We start from the raw sequence: 19,986 nt of genomic DNA on the forward strand, positions 1-19,986 counted from the left end.
ATCACTCTGGACAAGGACTGGATGTTGAAACTAAAGTGATATAAATGACATCCATTTAATAACAATATTGCAAACCACAGTGTCTAATAAAAAGAGAGAATGTCTGCCACAGATGCAGACAAGGAAAGGGGCCCAGGGGAGGTTAGGAGGGAAACTTGGGTCATTGGTATTGGGAAATGTGCACTGGTAAAGGGTTTTGTATATTGTATGACTGAAACTCAACTATGAACAACTTTGAAAGTGTGTATCTTATCGTGATTTACCTAAAGAATTTATAAAAAGGAGAATGTCAAATCAAAAAAATAAATGTGATTGTATTGAATACATGCATAAATTTAGATAAAATAGTATGTTTGACAATATTGATTCTTCCAATCAATGATCATAATATATCTTTTTATTTCTTAAAGTCTCCTCTCTTTCTTGACATATATTTATTAAAAATTTTATTATTTTATTTAAACACTGTGGTTTACATAGCTGATCATAAAACATTGTTTCTCCAATTTTATATTCTAACCTCAACCCAGTGTAAATTTTTTTCTACTATTTTCTGTGAATTTCTACCCACTTTTAGCCTACCTCTTTGTCAAGCATAAAATAATTGACTTTATAATGCTTGTTTACATTATGCAAAAATGAAATTATTGAAAAATGCTACTGCAAAAGAAAATTTCTAAATAATTATATTTCACAGCAGGATCTTAAGTCATTTGCTGAAGTTTTACTAAGCTGTTTATTGTTAGTTGATAATTTTGTTATGTTTTGTTTGTTAATCTTAGGTGGTTTTTATTCTACCTTTGATGTCTAATTAGGTGTTTTTCTCATGGGTGTTAATATTTAAAAATTTGCAAGTGACACAGAACTGTGTATGAAGCTTTTTGCTCCAGAAATTCCAGGTTCTTTGACATTGGGGGCTCTGTAGCTGCCAGAACTTTCTGTACAAAGGCTGGGAGAGCTTTCTGCATTAACTTCAGCAAAATCCTAAAGCTCACATTCCAAATAGCAGCATACCTAAAGTTTTGGTCAGTTGGGTGCCTCTGCAGAGATTAATAGTAAAGTGGTGAAGTCAGGCTTTTGACCTGATGGTAATTGTGGGCTGTGAGTGAAACTGCTAAAACTTCAACTGAAGAATATATGAGTTTTTTGGAATCACAAAAAATGCGAGTCTTTGGAGCACATTTCTGCAAATGAAATAACCCAGGATATGAATAATATAAAGTCCTACCATTATCAATGTGTTCAAGCAATTAAGAGATATTCTGGGACCATTTTGGGTGACAAAGTGGGATCAAGAGGATACTGGAGGGCCCCCAGGGCAATACTGGGAGGTGATCAGAAGCCAATGATGTGCCAAACATGGAACTCAAGGCCAAGTAATGAACCCCAATATCCTATATAAGAGAAAAATTGGTAGTGAGGGAGTAGAGGGAATCCTTTCTATCCATTCAGTGGCTTCAGTCTGTCAAGTGGCAATGAAGAGAAATAAACATAGATTGGTACTCAAAACTTGAGTGGAGGGGAGATTGAATGCATTAAAATCACTCCCAGGGGTGATCTTTGAGGAATGGTTTTTTGTTCTCTAAGCAGATTCTCCAAATCCCTTTATATGGTCATAATGAACATAATTATGTTTAGGGTCTTGAGTTCTTGCAGCATCTTCACTGATTTCTGCTAGTGCCACTGTTAGCATTTCTATGTTTAGATACTGACTTGACAATTCCAGGATAAGTTGATGTCAGCCTCACTGTGGTCACTCTCAATCTCCTCCTGTACTACCATCTGAATCCCCTGGTGCTCTTCTTTGACAGAACACACATGGTCAATGAGACAACATCTTTTTTGGATCTGGTAGGCCAGGGGGCCTGCCAGGTATTTCACCCTCATAGAGTAATGATGACTGGGTTCTGCCTGGAGAAGCAGCAGCAACAGTGCCAACAGGCTCAATACAGGAAGATCATCATAGACTGCTACTGTAGCCTGTAGAGAAAGAATTGGGGATTCATAGTATCCCAGGGTGGTGGCTGAACCATCATCACCTCTATTACTTCCTGAAAATCTGAATTCAAGAGTCACAGAGATGACAGCCCCATTATGGCACTCAACTGCCCACAGGACTCCTCCACCCAATTTCCAAAGACATGCTACCAAAACCCAGTAAACAGTTGGACATTACACCTGAAACTCCTGAAGTAGCTACCATTATGGACTGGCCAGTTGAGGGGAGGTTGCAGCTGAGAATAAACCAGAATTATATCTGCTCCTCATTTGGTGAAGTGGGGAGCTAGGGAGGGAGAATTAAGAAGAGTACTTTCTCTTTTCTGGTGTACTACCCACATGTGCCACCAGCACATTATTGTATTTTCATTTTGCTCAAACTCAGCTCCCCTAAACAAAAATTTCAAATTACCTGTTTAAAAAACTTTGATTATTTAGACTCACATACTTGAGAATGAATTTTATAAATTAAAAAGCAGTTATTTCAAAATTATATTAGTTATTTATATTTTTAAGGGGCACATACGGAAGTGATCAGAGTTACTTTTACATTGGTAATGATGGGAGTAATATTTGGCAATGCTTGGGACCATGTAGTTCTGGGAATCAAATATGGAACTATTAATTGCAAAGCATGTCTCCAATATTTTGAATTATTTCAGTAGCCCCAAGTTATTATTTATATTATTATTATATATAGATATATCAAAACAAGAAGTAATAACTAATGCAAATATTAATTTTAACCTGTTCTTTTTTGGGGGGTTGGGGCCACACGCAGTGATGTTCAGGGGTTACTCCTGGCTATGCACTCAGAAATTGCTCCTGGCTTGGAGGACCATATGAGATGCTGGGGGATCGAACCAAGGTCCATCCTAGGTCAGCCACGTGAAAGGCAAATGCCCTACCACTGTGGTATCACTCCGGCCCCTTAACTATTCTTATAAAGAGACACATATCCTCTGAACTAAATACTGAAAATGCTCTTACTTTAACTTTTTTATAATATTAACAAGACTAGTGTGTATAACATAATGTTGGTTATATTATATGACATTAGTTTATTATTCCAGGAAATAAATTTTAGTTCTAAAATGTAGGGATTTACAAATATAAGATATGCAGACTATCAGGATATCTCAGATTTAGCTAAGTCTAGAAAGCATGACACATGAAATAATCACACGCCTGGCTCTTCCTTCTGGCTATACTCTATTTGAATATTAAGATAATTTTTATGGTACCCATTTATTGTAAAATAGTTCATCTTTAGAGGTTAAAGGCAAACGTTTTTTGGTTTGCTTTATTTTTTTTTAAGAATACAACATACATGATGTCAATTGTAGAGTATGTCTCTGCTGTCAAATCAATATATTGATTTGATACTAGCTCTTTTACTAATTACTTTAGTAAAGAACATTATCATTTGAAAATACACTTATATAATATGTATGAATGGTATTTATTATAATTTCACCTACCTAATTTGCCACTGCCTGCTTGGTCTAAACAATAAGGGAATTCTTGGGGTCCCTAAGGAAGATGGATGCACAAATTAGATGATGAGAAATAAGCCACGCTTAGAAATGAGAATGAATCTGAATCGTTTATTGAATGTTAGTGGAATATTTAAACATGATTTTTTGACATTATGATTTTTGCGGTGTGTGACAGCTTACATCTGTTTTCCTGCAAGGTTAAAATATTATACTTTCTTGTTATCAAAAGCTTATCTGTACATACTGTTTGATCTATAAATTTTTTCACACTAAACAATTCACAGGCCTTTATTGTGGGTTACAAACCTTCTAAAAGATAAACTCCAATTAAAGGGGACAAAGAGGAATCTCTTTTGAGCCTAAGGCTTTCCTGGGATCAAAAGGGCAAATTTTAACATCTCAAAGTGTTTACTCCCAGATGAACCCTGGTGTCAATACCATTGTAAATTAAAGAATTAGCAGATTGCCAGGTGTTCCTATCAGGATTCCTTTCATCTGAGGATGCAGGCAGTTTAAAGATATAGAATGTCCTTTCAATAGCTAACTTTACTATGAATCATTAAAATGTTTTTATATTTTCCTTGATGCTAAGTTTTACAGGTAAAGATTTATTTAATCAAGACCAGATTTGCCTTGATCAATTCTAATTCATAATTTCTTCATTTGGAGGTAAATGCTCAAATACTTAAGAACAGCTGAAGTAAGATTTATATTTAGGCTGAATTGGGGATTGGAGAGATAGCATGGAGGCAGGGTGTTTGCCTTGCATGCAGAAGGACAGTGGTTCAAATCCCGGGACCCATATGGTCCCCCAAGCCTGCCAGGACCAATTTCTGAGCATAGAGCCAGGAGTAACCCCTGAGCGCAGCCGGGTGTGACCTAAAAACCAAAAAAAAAAAAAAAAGATTTATATTTAGGCTAAATAAAGTTCTGCAACTATGTTAGAATATGCTGCAGCCCTTTCTAATAAAAGTGGGTCTCTTTTTGAGTCCATGCCTCAGTTAGGAATGCTGGGACCATCGCCTCTGTTACAGTCTACAGAGGAGTTGCCTTGAACCTTCTCCACAGCAGAACTACTGGTTTTCAGCTTTCTTTAAACTGGGGATGCAGCACTAAAGTGCCATTTTAAACATAAAGTATTGCAAGTCAAAAGATCAGGTACTAGTAAAAGAGATAAGAGAGAATGAAGTCAGGCAGAGTGAAGATAATTTCAGTTAGAATGTTGTATATGTTACTGAGAGATCAAATAAGGAAAGGACTTAAAAGAAGTTTTGAGCCAAAATAACAAAAAAATATAACCAATTCAAAAATAGTTAAGAAATTGAATATATGAGTAGTAAAAGGAAATACAAAAATAGTAAGAAGATGGAATAATACTCAAAATTAGTAGGTATCTAGAAATGAAAATCAAAATTACAGGGCTGGAGCAATAGCACAGCAGGTAAAGCATTTGCCTTGCATGTGGCTGACCTGGGTTTAATCCTGTCCCGTGAGCCTGCCAGGAGTGATTTTAATGCAGAGCCAATGGTAATCTTTGAGTGCTACCAGGTGTGTCCCCCCAAAAAACCCAAAATAATTAAAAGTACAATATGATAATACTTCATATACCCCAACTACTAAAAATTGGTAAGAATGTAGAGATACTATAATATATGTACTTTGCTGGTCAAAATTAAAATTATGTAGCTGCTATGGAAAATAAGTTGACAATTATCCCCAAAAAGATAAGTAGAATTATTTTAGAGTTTAGGAATTTCATTTCTTGGTGTATAGCCTAAAGAAAATAGGAAAAATTATATTTCTGTTTAATACTTTAATCCATCTGCTAACAAGACCCCCACACTGTCTATCCAGCGCCATCCCCCAAAGGAGAAGAGCCCTACTCAAGGTCATGAGGAAGATTATATAGGGAAAGGATAAAGGGAGGCTCCAGCTTTCTGATGATTTTTAAAATAATTGGCTATTGTCTAAGTTATTGTCTTTCTACTGCTTGCTCCCTTGTCATTCCCTGATAGGCTACCTGGTATGGATGGCCAGGTAGCTTGGGGCAGGTTCTATGGAAATAGGCTTGTGAAGACATAACATGTAGCTTACACCATGTGGCTTTTACAAAATGGCGTCCCTCCTTGTTCAGATTCAGGTATCAACACTTCCTTCTCTTCTATGGACCCAAGTTAAATTTTTGACTCTCCTTGAGGTTTCTCATCCTTGTCCCTACTAGCTGGCACATACTAGGACCTTAGCACAAGCATCTTACACAGGAAGGTTTTTCAGGGCAATATTGAACCACAATTTATACCAGGTGGCAGTCTTTCTGTTGCCTTTCCTGCTCCTGGGAACTAGCCTTTACATGCTGCAGTGTCTCATGGGTGACTCTTGACTTGTTAATATAGAAACATTGTTCCCCCAGAGCCTAGGTCTAGTCCTCAACTGTTCTGGAGAGTAACTTCGGCTAACATTCTAATCAGGATCCACTTAATGGAAGTGTTCAACTTGTTCTCACCCACTCTCTCCAGCCAGGAGTGGGAGAATGACTCTGATGCAAGACTAATCTGAGTTTTCAAAAACAGTGACAAACATACAGGGAATCAGTTCCTTGATACACAAAAAGCCTTATCCCATTTAGCCTTGATGGGGATTATTTCCCGATGCAACGATATTGGCCTCTACAGTCTCATTGCAATAGTCCAGGTAAGAGGGGAGGGGATCTTGATGGCCTCTCCAGTGAGGGTTAAGTGGCACATGCATAAGCCTTGTATTCTTGCAGGGTTGTTCTCTCCTCAGTCCAGGGGTAGCCTGATTTTGTTGTCTGAACCCCTGCACTCATTATTATGGTTCTAAGTGCCCCGTCCCCTTCAGTTATTGGACCATGAGGAAGTTTGGGTATGGTGCACCTTAAGGCAGTTAAACTGCTGACTCCTTCCTTATTTGCCTTAACTGATGCTCCTTACTAGGAAGGTAGATTGGACACATTCTCTTAAAGGCCCTACAGGTATTTGGGCTCAGGTTAACTGCACTCCCAAAACTCTGCCTGAAACCTACAGCCTTAGCCTCAGGGTCCAGCTCCCTCTGTTCTGCCAGGTGGCTCCCCTGACACATGCTTATATCTTTCAGAGAAAACCCCACATTTTTGGGAACTCCATTCTGTATAAGTCTAAAATGACAATGCTCCTGGGGAAACTTTCTATCCCAGAATCCACTGATATTCACTTCTTTTAACACTTTCACATCAGTAAGAGCAGATTTTGTAGAGCATAACCAGAAACTCCAAACAAATAACACCAAGTTAAAGTTTAGGGGAGGAATTCCCAGGGTGAAAGTCTGAACCACAAACTTTCCATCCACCATCTGGGTAAGAGGGTGCTAAATTCATGCTGGTCATCCTGTAGTCACTGCAGTCATGGCCACAGTCAGCAGAAGCATAAGGACTATCTGCTTTCTATTCGCATCCTATGAGCTGAGTCACCTAGATCTGCGAGGGTTTCTAATTATTCAGGCTGTGATTCCACCATAAAAAAAAAAAGGAGTTTCCTGGTTCTTCTTCAATCCTGCAAATTAAACAGCTATTGGGGTTGAGAGAACAACATAGAACCCTAAACTCCAGTAGCCTTTTTGCACTGGTTCAGACAGAGATGAAATTCCACACCTCATGCTAATTTTTTTACCCTTAACATTAGTTTTGGTCCTTTCCTTATACCACCCATCCTTGATAAATGTCAGTGTCAGGTTAATTCTTGCTACTATCCCCAGCTTCTGGGATAGAGAGGCATAGTGTAATTTCCAAATGTCAATGGACTTAACTCATTAAATTTCAGCCCTTCTTTGCCCCTTCCCCCCTGGAAGCTTTCCTGATGGCCTTCCTGCTCCAAATTTTCCCTAGAAATTTCACTACCTTAGAAGTCATTAAAAGGAAGTGTTGCTGAAGATCCATCTTCTGTAATTTCTTCAGGGTGGCAAAGGACTGTAGTCTTTCCCTAAAAGAGGTAAAAATCTCATGCTACCTTAAATGAGCAATTAACTGGTTCAGTTTTGCAATTTCAACACCTGAAAAAGATCAGATAAATTAGACAGGGGAATATTACTTAGACCAATAAGGCCCTGGAGCAGTAAATGGTATAACTCTGTCCTTGTTATCTGTAACAATAACACAGAAGTTAAACAACAGAAACAAAAGCATTATAGCATTATACTTGTTCACTGAGCATTCTTTTTTGGCATCTGTGTGATTATGCTACAAATCCTCCCATTAATGTTCTTATAAAGAGACACATACCCTCTGAACTAAATACTCCAACTGAAAATGCTCTTACTTTCACTTTTCTATAATTAACAAGACTAGTGTGTATAACAAAATGTTGGTTATATTATATGACATTAGTTTATTATTTCCAGGAAATAAATTTTAGTTCTAAAATGTAGGGATTCACAAATATAAGATATGCAGACTATCAGGATATCTCAGATTTAGCTAAGTCTAGAAAGTATGACACATGAAATAATCACAAGTATGGCTCTTCTAATTGCTTCTTTTAATTATATTTTTATTGCTTTCAATTTGAGTTTGTATATACTGTCAAATAATTTTGAACTAATAAAGGAAGGCACATTGAAGTCTTACCTCTCTAATTATCATTAGGTTTATGAAATAAGGACTCAGCATAGTGTCTGGTAATAATTCTATATATTTGCATTTATCTGCTGTTAAAATTTTAAGGAAAAACTTTCAAATTGCTTGGACATTTTTATTTCATGTCAGTATGACTTTAGTTTAGGATGTTTTATCTCCATAAAGTTGTATTGCTCTGGCACAAATATGAACAAAACAATTGTCAGTTAACTTCCCTAAAAAGAGGAAAAATAATTTTTAATAAACTATTGGCCATAACCAGGATAAATTTAAAGTATATGTAAAATTTAATCTATGACAAGGAAATGGGTAAATCACTTTTATTGCTTTTCATGTTATAGTATAATAGTCAACAGTTTATAAAAATGTAAAATTAAAACATAAGTATTTTCTTGAGGATCATAAAAAGTAAGCAGCTCATATGCTGACTCATTCCCTGTATTTCCCAAACCCCATTTACCTTATTCAGCTATTAAACTACTCTGCCACTGCCTTTCTTTTGTTTCTTCAGCTGCTTTCTACATGTACCTTCCTTTATGGGTTAATTAGTAGTTTCGTGGAATAACCTGAGGATCCAGGGCTACTTAGGGCTTATAGTGATAGAGATTAGGCCAGGGACAATTTGGCAGTGCTGGTGGTGGGTAGGCTCCAAATCTATATCTAGTTGTGCTATAGGGCTACAGAGATACAATTTCTGAAACCTGAGTGGCCCTGTACAGCTTGAGTTTGAGCTAGAGGTTGAACTGGGCTTAGCTATCATGCAGGCACATACTTTTAAAACCTATGCCTCTAGTTTTTTTTTTTTTTTCCTTACTGCAGCTCAGTCTTCATTCATCACTTTCTCCTTAACCTTCACTGGTATTCAACTTCACTATTTTGAAATAAATTGTCCATTAGGATCCTTTAATCAAGAAAAGTTCTGCTAAATAATGTTGGCATAGTAAACTTCAACTTCAACATTCATGCTTCTTTACACACTCCAATTATAGAGTCTGTCTTCCAAAGGCAAATAAATCTTGTAATTTCATGTGATTTAGTTTCTATAAAGAATCATTTACAATAAAGAATGACCCAGCTGGCTAAAGTCAGTTTTTGTGACATATTTCAGATTTACTTTTTTCTATAAATATAAAGAAATTAAACTATCACAGAATAACTCTTCTCCAAATAATTTTGTTTATTCTTCTGTTTCTTCTGGTTTACATAAATTGGTTTGCATTATCTATTTTTGAGCCTCCAAAATGATTTCTTCAAACTTTAGTTCTATTTGGCTTTTCTTTATATATCACTCAATTTAATGGAATAATCTCTTCATCCTTTCATGCCATTATCATCCTGTTATTGATCATCCTCTTTTTTCTTATATTTTTATTCTTTTCTAATTTTATATATCTAAGAATAAAAAAATCAATTAAACAAATTAATCTTAGCTATTTTTTTTTTTGGCTTTTTGAGTCATAGCCGGCCGTGCTCAGGGGTTACTCCTGGCTTTACACTCAGAAATCGCTCCTGGCAGACTCAGGGGATTATATGGGATGCTGAGATTCAAACCACCATACTTCTGCATGAAAGGCAAACGCCCTTTCTCCATGCTATTTCTCCGGCGGAAACATATAACTAGAGTGATTGTGAATTAAGTTTATATTTAACAAAAATTTTATTCCTAACAACTCAATTGTTCATTTATTTACTTATTTACTGAACTGGTTGCTTCTAAAAACTGTGATATTTATATTTGTATCTCTAGTCTACACCATATGATTGTGGTGATAGTATGATAGTAACTATCAAAGTTACTCATATAGTCACTAGTAGACAATAAAACTCGTAAACAATAAAATATTATTTACTACAAAAAACTCTTAAATATAAAATCTGAGGTATGAACTTAATTTAATTGGTAATACAGTTATAATATCTAAAAACTTTTCGAAACTGGTTGACTCTTAATCCCATAATATAGATTATTTGTGATATTAATTAGCTAGACCTGTTTTTACCACTTAGCAATTCTCTTCGTTTAGTTTACTTTACTTTCTTTAAAACTCTGAGTTCTATTAGGTTCAAAAAATATTTTGCATAAAGAAGGTTGAAATTCTTTTAATATTAGCTATTGAAAAAGCTTGAAAATAAATAAGCATATAACATAGTTTGGTGAGTTCAGTACACAAACAGTTAATGTCACACATGCTAAGGCATAATATGTTGATCAGTGTTAACAACCTATATATGTTGTAAAGTAGAAAAAAGTAAACTCCTTGGAGAGAATATATATCTATGTCTATATCTATATCTATATCTATATCTATATCTATATCTATATCTATATATTTCTGTGTGTGTATGTGTGTGTGTACAGCCAATGGTCTTAAACTTGACCCACTCTTGCCACTAAATATACTCTCATTTAATTAAAGATTAAATTAATTTAGTAGCTTTATGGAGTAGATAATATAATGCTGCCCAATATTGATAAAGACTGCAAAACAAAGGTAGTCAAGAGTTTGATGAGAGGAAAGGGAAGATTAATGGTACAAAAAAAGTTAACTTCCTAACTTGTAGCTCAAGTTCAACAGAAGCTCTCATAAAATGAAGAGCTCTATGATATATTTAATCTGCCAAAATTGTGATTGTAGGTTTTTGATCACAGTGGGAAACTAAAATTAGAAGAGACTGAAAGGGTTTTGATACAGAGGAACAATATGTTTAAAACATACAGGAAAAAACAAATGCTAAAGCACACAAAACATCCATTTTCCTAAGGCAACAGGTGGAGAATGTTTACCTAAATAAGCTTCTGGTGCTAATTATATTTTAATAGAAAAAAACATGACTGACTGTAAAGATGTTTGGGAAAAAACCCAAAATATCAAGTCTGACATCTCAGCCCAAAATAAATGTCTTTACTTTTCAGTTGAAGACCTATAAATAAACTTCTCTGAACCAATTTTAATATGCTGAAACAGATAGAAAATGCTGAACTGTTTTATATTTCGTCTTTCTTTTAAAACTCATTTCTAAAACAATTAATCTTTTTCTTAAATTATTTAGATACTTTGGCTTATGAGAACATAATTGCATAAGTTTATATGAGAAACCATTTAAATATTAAGTCAGGTCTCTGAAAAATGTTTGACTATTTTAATAAATTCAAAGAATTGAAACAGTTTAAACAGTTGCATTTTCTGTTGGAAACAAACTTTTACACCTTTATTTTGATTTACAAATGATAAATGGAAAATTATGTTGACAAAATATGATTTTTACTTTTCATTATATTTAATATTTGGTCATTCTTTATGGTTTGGGGGAACCAGAGGTGGTATTGAAGATCAAAACCTGATTGGCCATATGAAAGACAAGGCATCTTACCAGGGCTTTATTTTTACCCTGTAGTCAACTCTTTAGCAACAGGGATGATATATATGAGATTTGTGGAATATACATTGCAAGATGAACTATTAACTATAGCAATGGTCCTCAAACTATGGCCTGCAGACCACATATTGTATTTATTCCCATTTTGTTTCTTCACTTTAAATAAGATATATGCAGTTTGCATAGAAATTTGTTCATAATTTTTTTTAGTATAATCTGGCCCTCCAACAGTCTGAAGGACAGTGAACAGGCCCCCTGTTTAAAAAGTTTGAGGACCCCTGAACTATAGTTTAAAATATTGCACTATAAAATATTATAATTTAGAAGTGATATTAAAAAAATTTTTTTTTGGTTTTGGCCATACTTGGTGGTGCTCAGGGGTTAATCCAAGTTGCTCCTTGCTTGCTCTGGGTACCATATAGAATTCTGGGAATCAAACCCAAATTCATCTGTGGTTGGCTGAATGCAAGGCAAATGCATTACCACTGTGCTATTGCTCCAGCCTTAAAATCTCCAGTGAGATTTTAGTAATTATAAAAAGTATTTTAAAGAGAAAGGACTTTCTCCCAGATTTAAACTAGATAGGTTAAATATAAAATATGCTTTAGACTTTGGATAGTAAAATCTGAGTTCAGAGTTCATACTAATAGATTGCATATTTTATATTATGTTCCAAAGATAGCTCTCAAGTGTTTGGACAAAATTATTACAAGTTATTGTTAGATTTAATGTGAGATTCAGTAACAAAAATGTTAACATTTAAATTTGCATAATTAAATAATCTGGTGACTAAACAAATACAACATATATGTCCTGTGATTTCAAATAGAATGCAATTTAATATTTATTTGACTCAGAACTGTTGGGAATCTTTTATTCCTAGACATATCTCTGCAACCATTTTTTCTTAAACCACAAATGTGTGCACATATCCTGCATTCTCAAACTTCTTTAATTTTCAGATGTTATTTCTTTTATCCAGGACGAACCATTTTTCAAATTACTGTTTAGAAGTGACTTTCTCTGTGATGTTCCCTTGCCAGATGTCTTAAATCCAACTATATGCTACATTAATTTCCCAAAATGTTTTTATTGTCACTATTTTTATTATAACAAAACACATAAAATAGCCCAAAATCACCATTTGCAATAGTATTAAGTGCACAGTTGAGTGGCAATGAGCATACGCACACTGTTGTCCATCTATCACCATCATCCACCACTCTGTCTTCCAAAACAGAAATTTTATACACATTGAAGAGTAACTTTACTCTCTCCTTTCCTAGACTTTAGAAATCACAATGTTACTTTACCTACTCTAATTTCACTACTCTCAGTATCACATATAAATTTCCCTTTTGTCATTGACTTGTTTTCACTAAGCATAATGTCCTCAAGATTTATCTAATTTGAAGCTGTGGTAAAAAGCCATAATGACCAAAAAAGTATGGAACTGGAACTGTACGGTTCAAGGTTTCCAAATTCTGCTCCGTCGCGGAGAATTGAAGAGAGAACAACTCAAGCAAACGCTCAGGTGGATTCTTTTATTCTGGTATACCAGGGTCTATAGCCTCCTCCCAACTGAGCAAAGCCAGAGAGACCGCGTGCTTCCGCTGGTTCCCCCTTATATAAGATGGGAAATGGGAGGGGAAGGAAGTAGAATGATGCCACATCCTTGAGGGCTGGGCTTCCACTATGATAACATGAATCATTGGTGAGGTAGGGGTAAAGGCGGGACTTCCGCCACAATAACGCAGATCATTGGTGAGGTAGGGCTTCCGCCACGATAATGCGGATCATTGGTGAGGAAGGGGTAAAGGCGGGACTTCCGCCACAATAACGCAGATCATTGGTGAGGTAGGGCTTCCGCCACGATAATGCGGATCATTGGTGAGGTGGGAGTGAAGGCAGGACTTCCGCCACGATACACAAATCATTGGTGAGGTAGGGGTGAATGCGGAACTTCCTTTTCACTAGACGCAAGTTCGTGAACATGTGGTCCTTTCCTAAGTAAAACCTGGCATGGGTTTTATTCCTTTTCATCTCCCCACTTCTTGTAGTAAAACTTCTAATCCTAGAAGTCAATGTGATCAGGGGCCTCCACTTCCTGATATTCCTGGTCAAAATTATCTGCATGAGCTAATTCTTGATATTGTTGACATAATACCATAAGTTTAACTCCCCCAACCTGGGCTCGTATGAACGCAGTGATCCGATTCATTATGCATGGACCAATGGCTACCAGAAGTAAAAGGCTCAGAAGGGGCCCCAGTAGGGGTATTAGATAGGGGAGAATCCCACCCCATAAGGACCATAAGGGACCATCTAATAGCTCTTTTCTTCTTTGGGCAAGCTCCTCTTGATGGTGTCTGATCCTGTCTCGCACTATTCCTGACTTGCTAGTATAAAAACAACGTTTTTCTTGCAAGGCCACACAAAGCCCTCCTTGCTCTGCCAAGATCAAATCTAACCCTCACCTGTTTTGTAATACCACTTCAGCCACGGAGTCAAGCTGGTCCAGCACATCATTAATGGAATTCTATACTGTCTCCACATCTGAAATTAATTTTTGCGAGAGTTTGTTATATTTGTCTATTGATATGGCTAGCCCTGCGCTTCCAGTTGCTAGTCCACCCGCTACCCCTAGCCCTACCAGTAGGGGCAGGAACACTATAGCTCGTCGAGACCGTCAGATGCCGCCTAAGAGATCTATGCTAGGCAGAGGGATGGACTCTGTCCCAGGGATGATGTCAATGTTGGGGAGCACTAATGCTGGGACGCATATTCCGGTCCAGTTCTGGGGAAAAAGAGAGTAAGCCAAATTTCCACCACATATCCATGCCCGTCCCGGAGGTAAACACCCTGGGCTAGAGGGAGCAGGTAGGACTTCTGAACACTGAGTAGCCCCTACCTGACCCAGGTCTACGGATTCGGTGCTGTTATGCGAATAGCAAACAGATGATTCAAAGCTAAAAGGGACTACCTTAAAGGGTTTGACATAAGTACAGCTAGAAGAAGCAAAGGTTAGACTACCTAGTTGGACAGGGATAGCCAAAGGCCAATTTTCCCCCATTCTCATACAAAGCCAACAATCAGCAGCTAAAGTAGGGTTAGAGAAATTAAGAAGTTTGTGAGTTTCTTCTAGGATGCCATGAGTATTTGGATCTAACTTCTCAGCAGGCATCCGGGGTAAGAGGGAGGGGTGCCGAGGCCACTTAGGCATTTGGGTCTCCACCTCCTTTGTAGCCCAGTCTATGGCCTTCTTCTCTCTTTCCTGGTCTGTTGGCCCTCCACCATCCGAGATGTGAATGGGCGCCTTTCGGGGCCAGCAGACAAAGTCTCCCACTTCGGCCATGCAACTTGCGGCTCCATAGGGAGATTTATAGCTACTAACTGTCCATTTCCCTCCTATGCTCCCCTTGTAAGTTTCAGTGAGTCTGGCCACCAGATATGCCCAGTTATTTTTGGTACACTCTCGATACTCCCTATAGCACCGGGAGTGAACTTGAGTAAGCTCCACACATCCAGCAGGGCATTTCCCCACCGAAGAGGGAGGCAAGGGTTGAGGTTTTTCTCTACACACCCATTCTGGTTCCCCCCCACCTCCCATGGGAAGAAGTAGGGGACTGGAGGTAAGCAATTCTAGTTCCACAGTCTACTGCTCGAGTGTATAGGAGCCTACTGTTGAGTTGATAACCTCCCATATTTCCAAATAGTTTTTTTTACCAGTTCTTCTGGGTTTATGGGCTGATCGAGTCCTCCTTCAGCCAGTGCCAGGAGGAGCATTGTTAGAGTCAGAGGGCATATCAGGGCTAGAGTGCGTTCGCCGGACTCGAATCTTGAGAGGATTCTCGGTGCGCTCCACTTTCCACTCATTACGGTTGAGGTCAGCAGGGGCAGGTTTCAGATGGGAGGCGTGAACCCAGGAAGCAATGCCATCCACCTTAACAGCAGTAGGGGTGATCAGAAGGACGACATAAGGTCCCTTCCACCGAGGCTCCAGTGTTTGCGAGCGATGCCGCCTCACCAGGACCTGGTCTCCCGGCTTGAAGGGATGTGGCACCGTCAATTCTCCAGGTTCATATGCCTGTCTGAGTTCTTTCCAGACTTGGCTTTGTAGGGCAGCGATGGTGGCCAGCCGAGCTGCTAAGGGAGTGGAGGGGGGAGAGAAAACATCATAAGGCTCAAAAAGCATTTGCACGGGGGGGGGCACCATACAACACTTCAAAGGGAGTTAGTTTACACAAAGAGGGCAAAGGGGTATTCCTAGCCCTGAAGAGGGCAGAAGGTAGGAGGGTAGTCCAGTCCCCTATGCCAGTCTCTAGAGATAATTTGGTTAAAGTCTCCTTAATAGATCTATTCGTCCTTTCTACCTGCCCTGAGCTCTGTGGGTGATACGAACAGTGTAATTTCCAATTTATGCCCAGGGTCTTGGCTAATCCCTGACTTACCTGGGCCACAAAAGCTGGTCCGTTGTCTGACCCAATTACCTGAGGAAGTCCAAACCTGGGGAACATGTCATCTAATATCTTAGCCACCACCTGGGCTGTTTCCTTCTTGCATGGGTAGGCTTCCACCCATCCTGAAAATGTATCTACAAAGACTAGCAAATACTTTAGTCCATATTTGGCAGGCTTGATTTCAGTGAAATCAATCTCCCAATGTTGGCCTGGTCTCTCCCCTCTCAGTCTCTTTCCAGTTCCCATCTTAGTAGGATAGGCATTTACCAGTTGACAGGGTTGGCAGGACCTTACAATTTTTTCGGCCATTTCCTTTAGCCTCTCTGGTTTTGGTATCCGAGGCCATTCCTTAATTAACTCCATCATTTTTCTGACCCCTAGGTGGGTGAGTTGGTGAAGAGTTTGCAGATACTGATTTACCTCTGGTTCTCCAGAAAGAAGGGAGTCTACAGTTGACACTGGTGGGAGGTTGTTGGGTTCAGTAACAATAAGTGCAGGGATCTCCTACATGCGGGATGCTGCTGCCATTTCCGCTTCATCAGCTCTTCTGTTTCCAGACGCGACGGTTTCCTTTCCCGTTTGATGACCTGGACAGTGAACTATTGCCAGTTCTTTGGGTAGGAGAAGAGCAGATAAAAGACGCAGTATCTCTTCTTTGTGTTTAATTTCTTTTCCTGCAGATGTCAGGAGTCCCCTCCTTTGGTAGATAGCGCCATGGACATGGGCAGTTCCGAAAGCATATCTGCTATCTGTGTAGATGGTTGCCCTTTTTCCTGCTGCCATTTCCAGTGCTCTGGTAAGGGCTATCAACTCAGGTCGCTGAGCAGAGGTCCCCTCTTTCAGGCATTTGGACCAGATAACGTCATGATCACTCACCACCGCAGCCCCAGCTCGTCTCTCTCCATCTTGGAGAAAACTACTTCCATCTGTGTACCAAAATGGCTGGTCCTGTAGGTCCTTTCTCAGCCCACTCTCTTCGGCCAGCAAATCCTGGCAGTTATGCAACACTGGTGTCTCTGACTCTTCAGGGAGCAGGGTGGCCGGGTTGAGAATCACAGGTAGGCCGATAGTTATTTGCCTTTGTCTAGAAGGATACTCTGATAGTGGGTGATACGGGCATTTGAGAGCCAACGGTCGGGGGGCTTTCGAATTATACTTTCCAGAGCATGAGGGGCTATTATAGTCAGCTTTTGTCCCAAGGAAATTTTATCTGCATCCTTTACCAGCAGCGCAGCTGCGGCTATTGCCCTCAAACATTTAGGCCACCCACTGGCCACTGGGTCTAGTTTCTTTGATAGGTAGGCAACCGGCCTTTTCCATGGACCTAGCGTCTGTGTCAGCACTCCCCTTGCCATTCCCCCTTTCTCTTCTAGATATAAGGTAAAAGGCCTGCTAGCATCAGGGAGGGCCAGGGCTGGGGCTGTGAGCAGAGCTGTTTTGATTGAGTCAAATGCCCTCTGGCATTCATGGGTCCACTCAAACTTGGCATCCCCTTTTGTGAGGGGGTACAGTGGGGCTGCCAGGTTGGCGAAGCCAGGGATCCAGAGGTGGCAGAAACCTGCCGTCCCCAGAAACTCACGTAACTGCCAGCGAGTAGTAGGTCCTGGTATCTGTGCCATGACCTTCTTCCGAGCCTCCGTCAGCCATCGCTTTCCCCCTCATAGCATGTACCCCAGAAACGTCACCTCTCTCTGGCACAGCTGCGCCTTCTTAGCTGATGCTCTATACCCTAGCCGAGCAAGTTCCTTCAGCAGGTTATGGGTGGCCTGCTTGCAATCTTCTTCAGTTTTTCCTGCAATCAAAATATTGTCCACATACTGTAGCAGGGTTACCTGGGGGTGCTGGCTGCGGAAGAGACTTAAGTCTTGGTGCAAGGCCTCATCAAAGATGGTAGGGGAGTTCTTAAATCCCTGAGGCAATCTGGTCCAGGTTAGTTGGCCTGAAATTCCTGCCTCAGGATCACTCCACTCAAAAGCAAATAAGGGTTGACTGGCTGGATGTAGGGACAGGCAGAAGAAAGCATCCTTTAAGTCCAATACAGTATACCATACTCTCTCAGGACTTAAGGTGCTGAGAAGATTGTATGGGTTGGGCACAGTGGGATGGATGACTTCCACCTGACTGTTAACTGCCCTTAGGTCCTGTACTGGCCGATAGTCCCCAGTTCCAGGCTTCTTAACTGGGAGTAATGGAGTATTCCAGGCTGACTGACATTTTACTAAGACCCCTTGTTGGAGAAGTTTCCGGATATGAGGAGTTATGCCTTTCTTCGCTTCCTGACTCATGGGGTACTGCCTAACTCTCACAGGGACAGCAGTAGTTTTCAACTCTACCACTACTGGAGCCTGTAAGGTAGACAACCCCAGTCCAGCAGTTTCAGCCCAAGCTTCTGGAACTAGTCTCAACCAAAAATCGGTGTCTTGGCTTTCAACTGGCAAGGGGTCATTTGTAAATAGTCTATATTCATCCTCAGCCCTGATGGTCAGGACGGAGGTGGTAAGTGGTTGGACACTGGGGTTAAGAAAAGCAATTTCTGGACCAGTTTCTTCAAAAGTTATCTGGGCTCTGAGTTTGGTTAGCAAGTCTCGTCCCATTAGAGGTGAGGGGCAGTTTGGTATGACCAGGAAAGAATGCTTGATTTCTCCTTTCCCCAAGTCCATAGTCCGGGAAGTAGTCCAGGAACGATAGCTACTTCCATTTGCTCCTTGTACTAAGGATTGCTTACTAGAGAGGGGTCCCAAAGGTTTCTTTAGGACCGAGTATACTGCCCCTGTGTTGAGTTCAAAGTCTATGGGAGTCCCCTCCACCTTAAATTTAGCCCTGAGCTCCCGGAGGGGGTAGGAGCCCTGACCCCCCTATTCAGATTCAAGGGCCAGGGTCCTTGAAGGTTGAGGGGATCGTGGGGGTTGGGTGCTACGAGGGGATCGTGGGGGTTGGGTGCATTCCCGAGCCCAGTGTCCCCTCTGGCGGCAGCGAGCGCATTGGTCCTTGTCCAGGGGTCGGCGTCTTCGTGGGCCCAGGTCCCTACCTTTCTGACCTGTGCTAGATCTGTCTACTGCTACTGCCAAGACCCTTGCCAGTTCCTTATTCCTTCTTCTGTCCTTTCGTTCTTCCCTCCTCTCTCTCTCTTCCCTCTCTTTCTCCTCTGCTTCTCTCCTTTCTCTGTCTCTCTTCTCCTGCCACTCTCTTCTCTCCTTTTCTAGTCGCTCCTCTCTTTCTTCCTTTGTTTCTCTCTTACTGAACACTTTCTCAGCCTCCTTTACTAGGTCTTGTAAAGTCTTTCCCTGGATATCCTCCAGCCTTTGGAGTTTCTTTCTAATATCTGCTGCTGACTGTCCTACAAAAGCCATAATGACTGAAGCCTGATGAGTTTCGGAGGTTGGATCGAAAGGAGTATACCTCCTATAGGCTTCCATCAGCCTTTCTAGGAAAACCCCGGGAGGCTCATCGGGTCCCTGTATTACCTCTTTTACCTTGGCCAGGTTTGTGGGCTTTCTAGCCGCTTCCCGGAGACTTCTCATGAGAGTCTGGCGATAGGTGGACAGATTCCCCCTACCTTCATATGTGTTGGGGTCCCAATCCGGTCTCCGCAAGGGGAAAGAGTCATCAATAACATCAGGTCTGGTTGTCACCAAGCCATCTAATCCTATCACATTTTTCCGGGCTGCTGCCAAAATGCGGTCCTGTTCTTTAGTAGTGAACAGGGTACGAAGCAGCTGCTGGCAGTAGTCCCAAGTAGGTTGGTGGGTGTTCATCAGAGAATCTAAAAGATTAATTAACCTAGTGGGGTCTTCAGAGAAAGAGGGATGGTTAAGCTTCCAGTTATAAAGGTCAGAAGTGGGGAAGGGCCAATACTGGAGGGCAGGCATCTCCCCCCCCCCATCGTCCATCATAGGCCCTACTGGCCTCAGCGGCATGATTGGCAAAGCTCCAAATGTCGGATCTCTTTGCCTGCTGCGGGTTCCCGCAGCTGGCCCTGCTCGCTGGCTCTCATCCGGCAAGGACTCCGGGGATGATGGAGGCA

The 19,986-nt window shown here is 40.3% G+C and overlaps 1 protein-coding gene across 1 annotated transcript; it reads right to left on the reverse strand.

Annotated features, from left to right (window-relative positions):
• Window positions 1-1,701: 1,701 nt before the first annotated feature.
• LOC126007082 (uncharacterized) lies at window positions 1,702-19,717 on the reverse strand. The gene is made up of 6 exons (XM_049772587.1): window positions 19,436-19,717; window positions 17,737-18,718; window positions 7,580-7,631; window positions 7,390-7,471; window positions 3,480-3,531; window positions 1,702-2,144 (listed from the first exon to the last, which is right to left on the reverse strand). The coding sequence occupies exons 1-6, from the start codon at window positions 19,715-19,717 to the stop codon at window positions 1,702-1,704; spliced, it is 1,893 nt and encodes a 630-aa protein (XP_049628544.1).
• Window positions 19,718-19,986: the final 269 nt, after the last annotated feature.

This window comes from Suncus etruscus, chromosome 4 (genome assembly GCF_024139225.1).
Source record: "Suncus etruscus isolate mSunEtr1 chromosome 4, mSunEtr1.pri.cur, whole genome shotgun sequence".
NCBI classification, from domain to species: Eukaryota; Metazoa; Chordata; class Mammalia; order Eulipotyphla; family Soricidae; genus Suncus; species Suncus etruscus.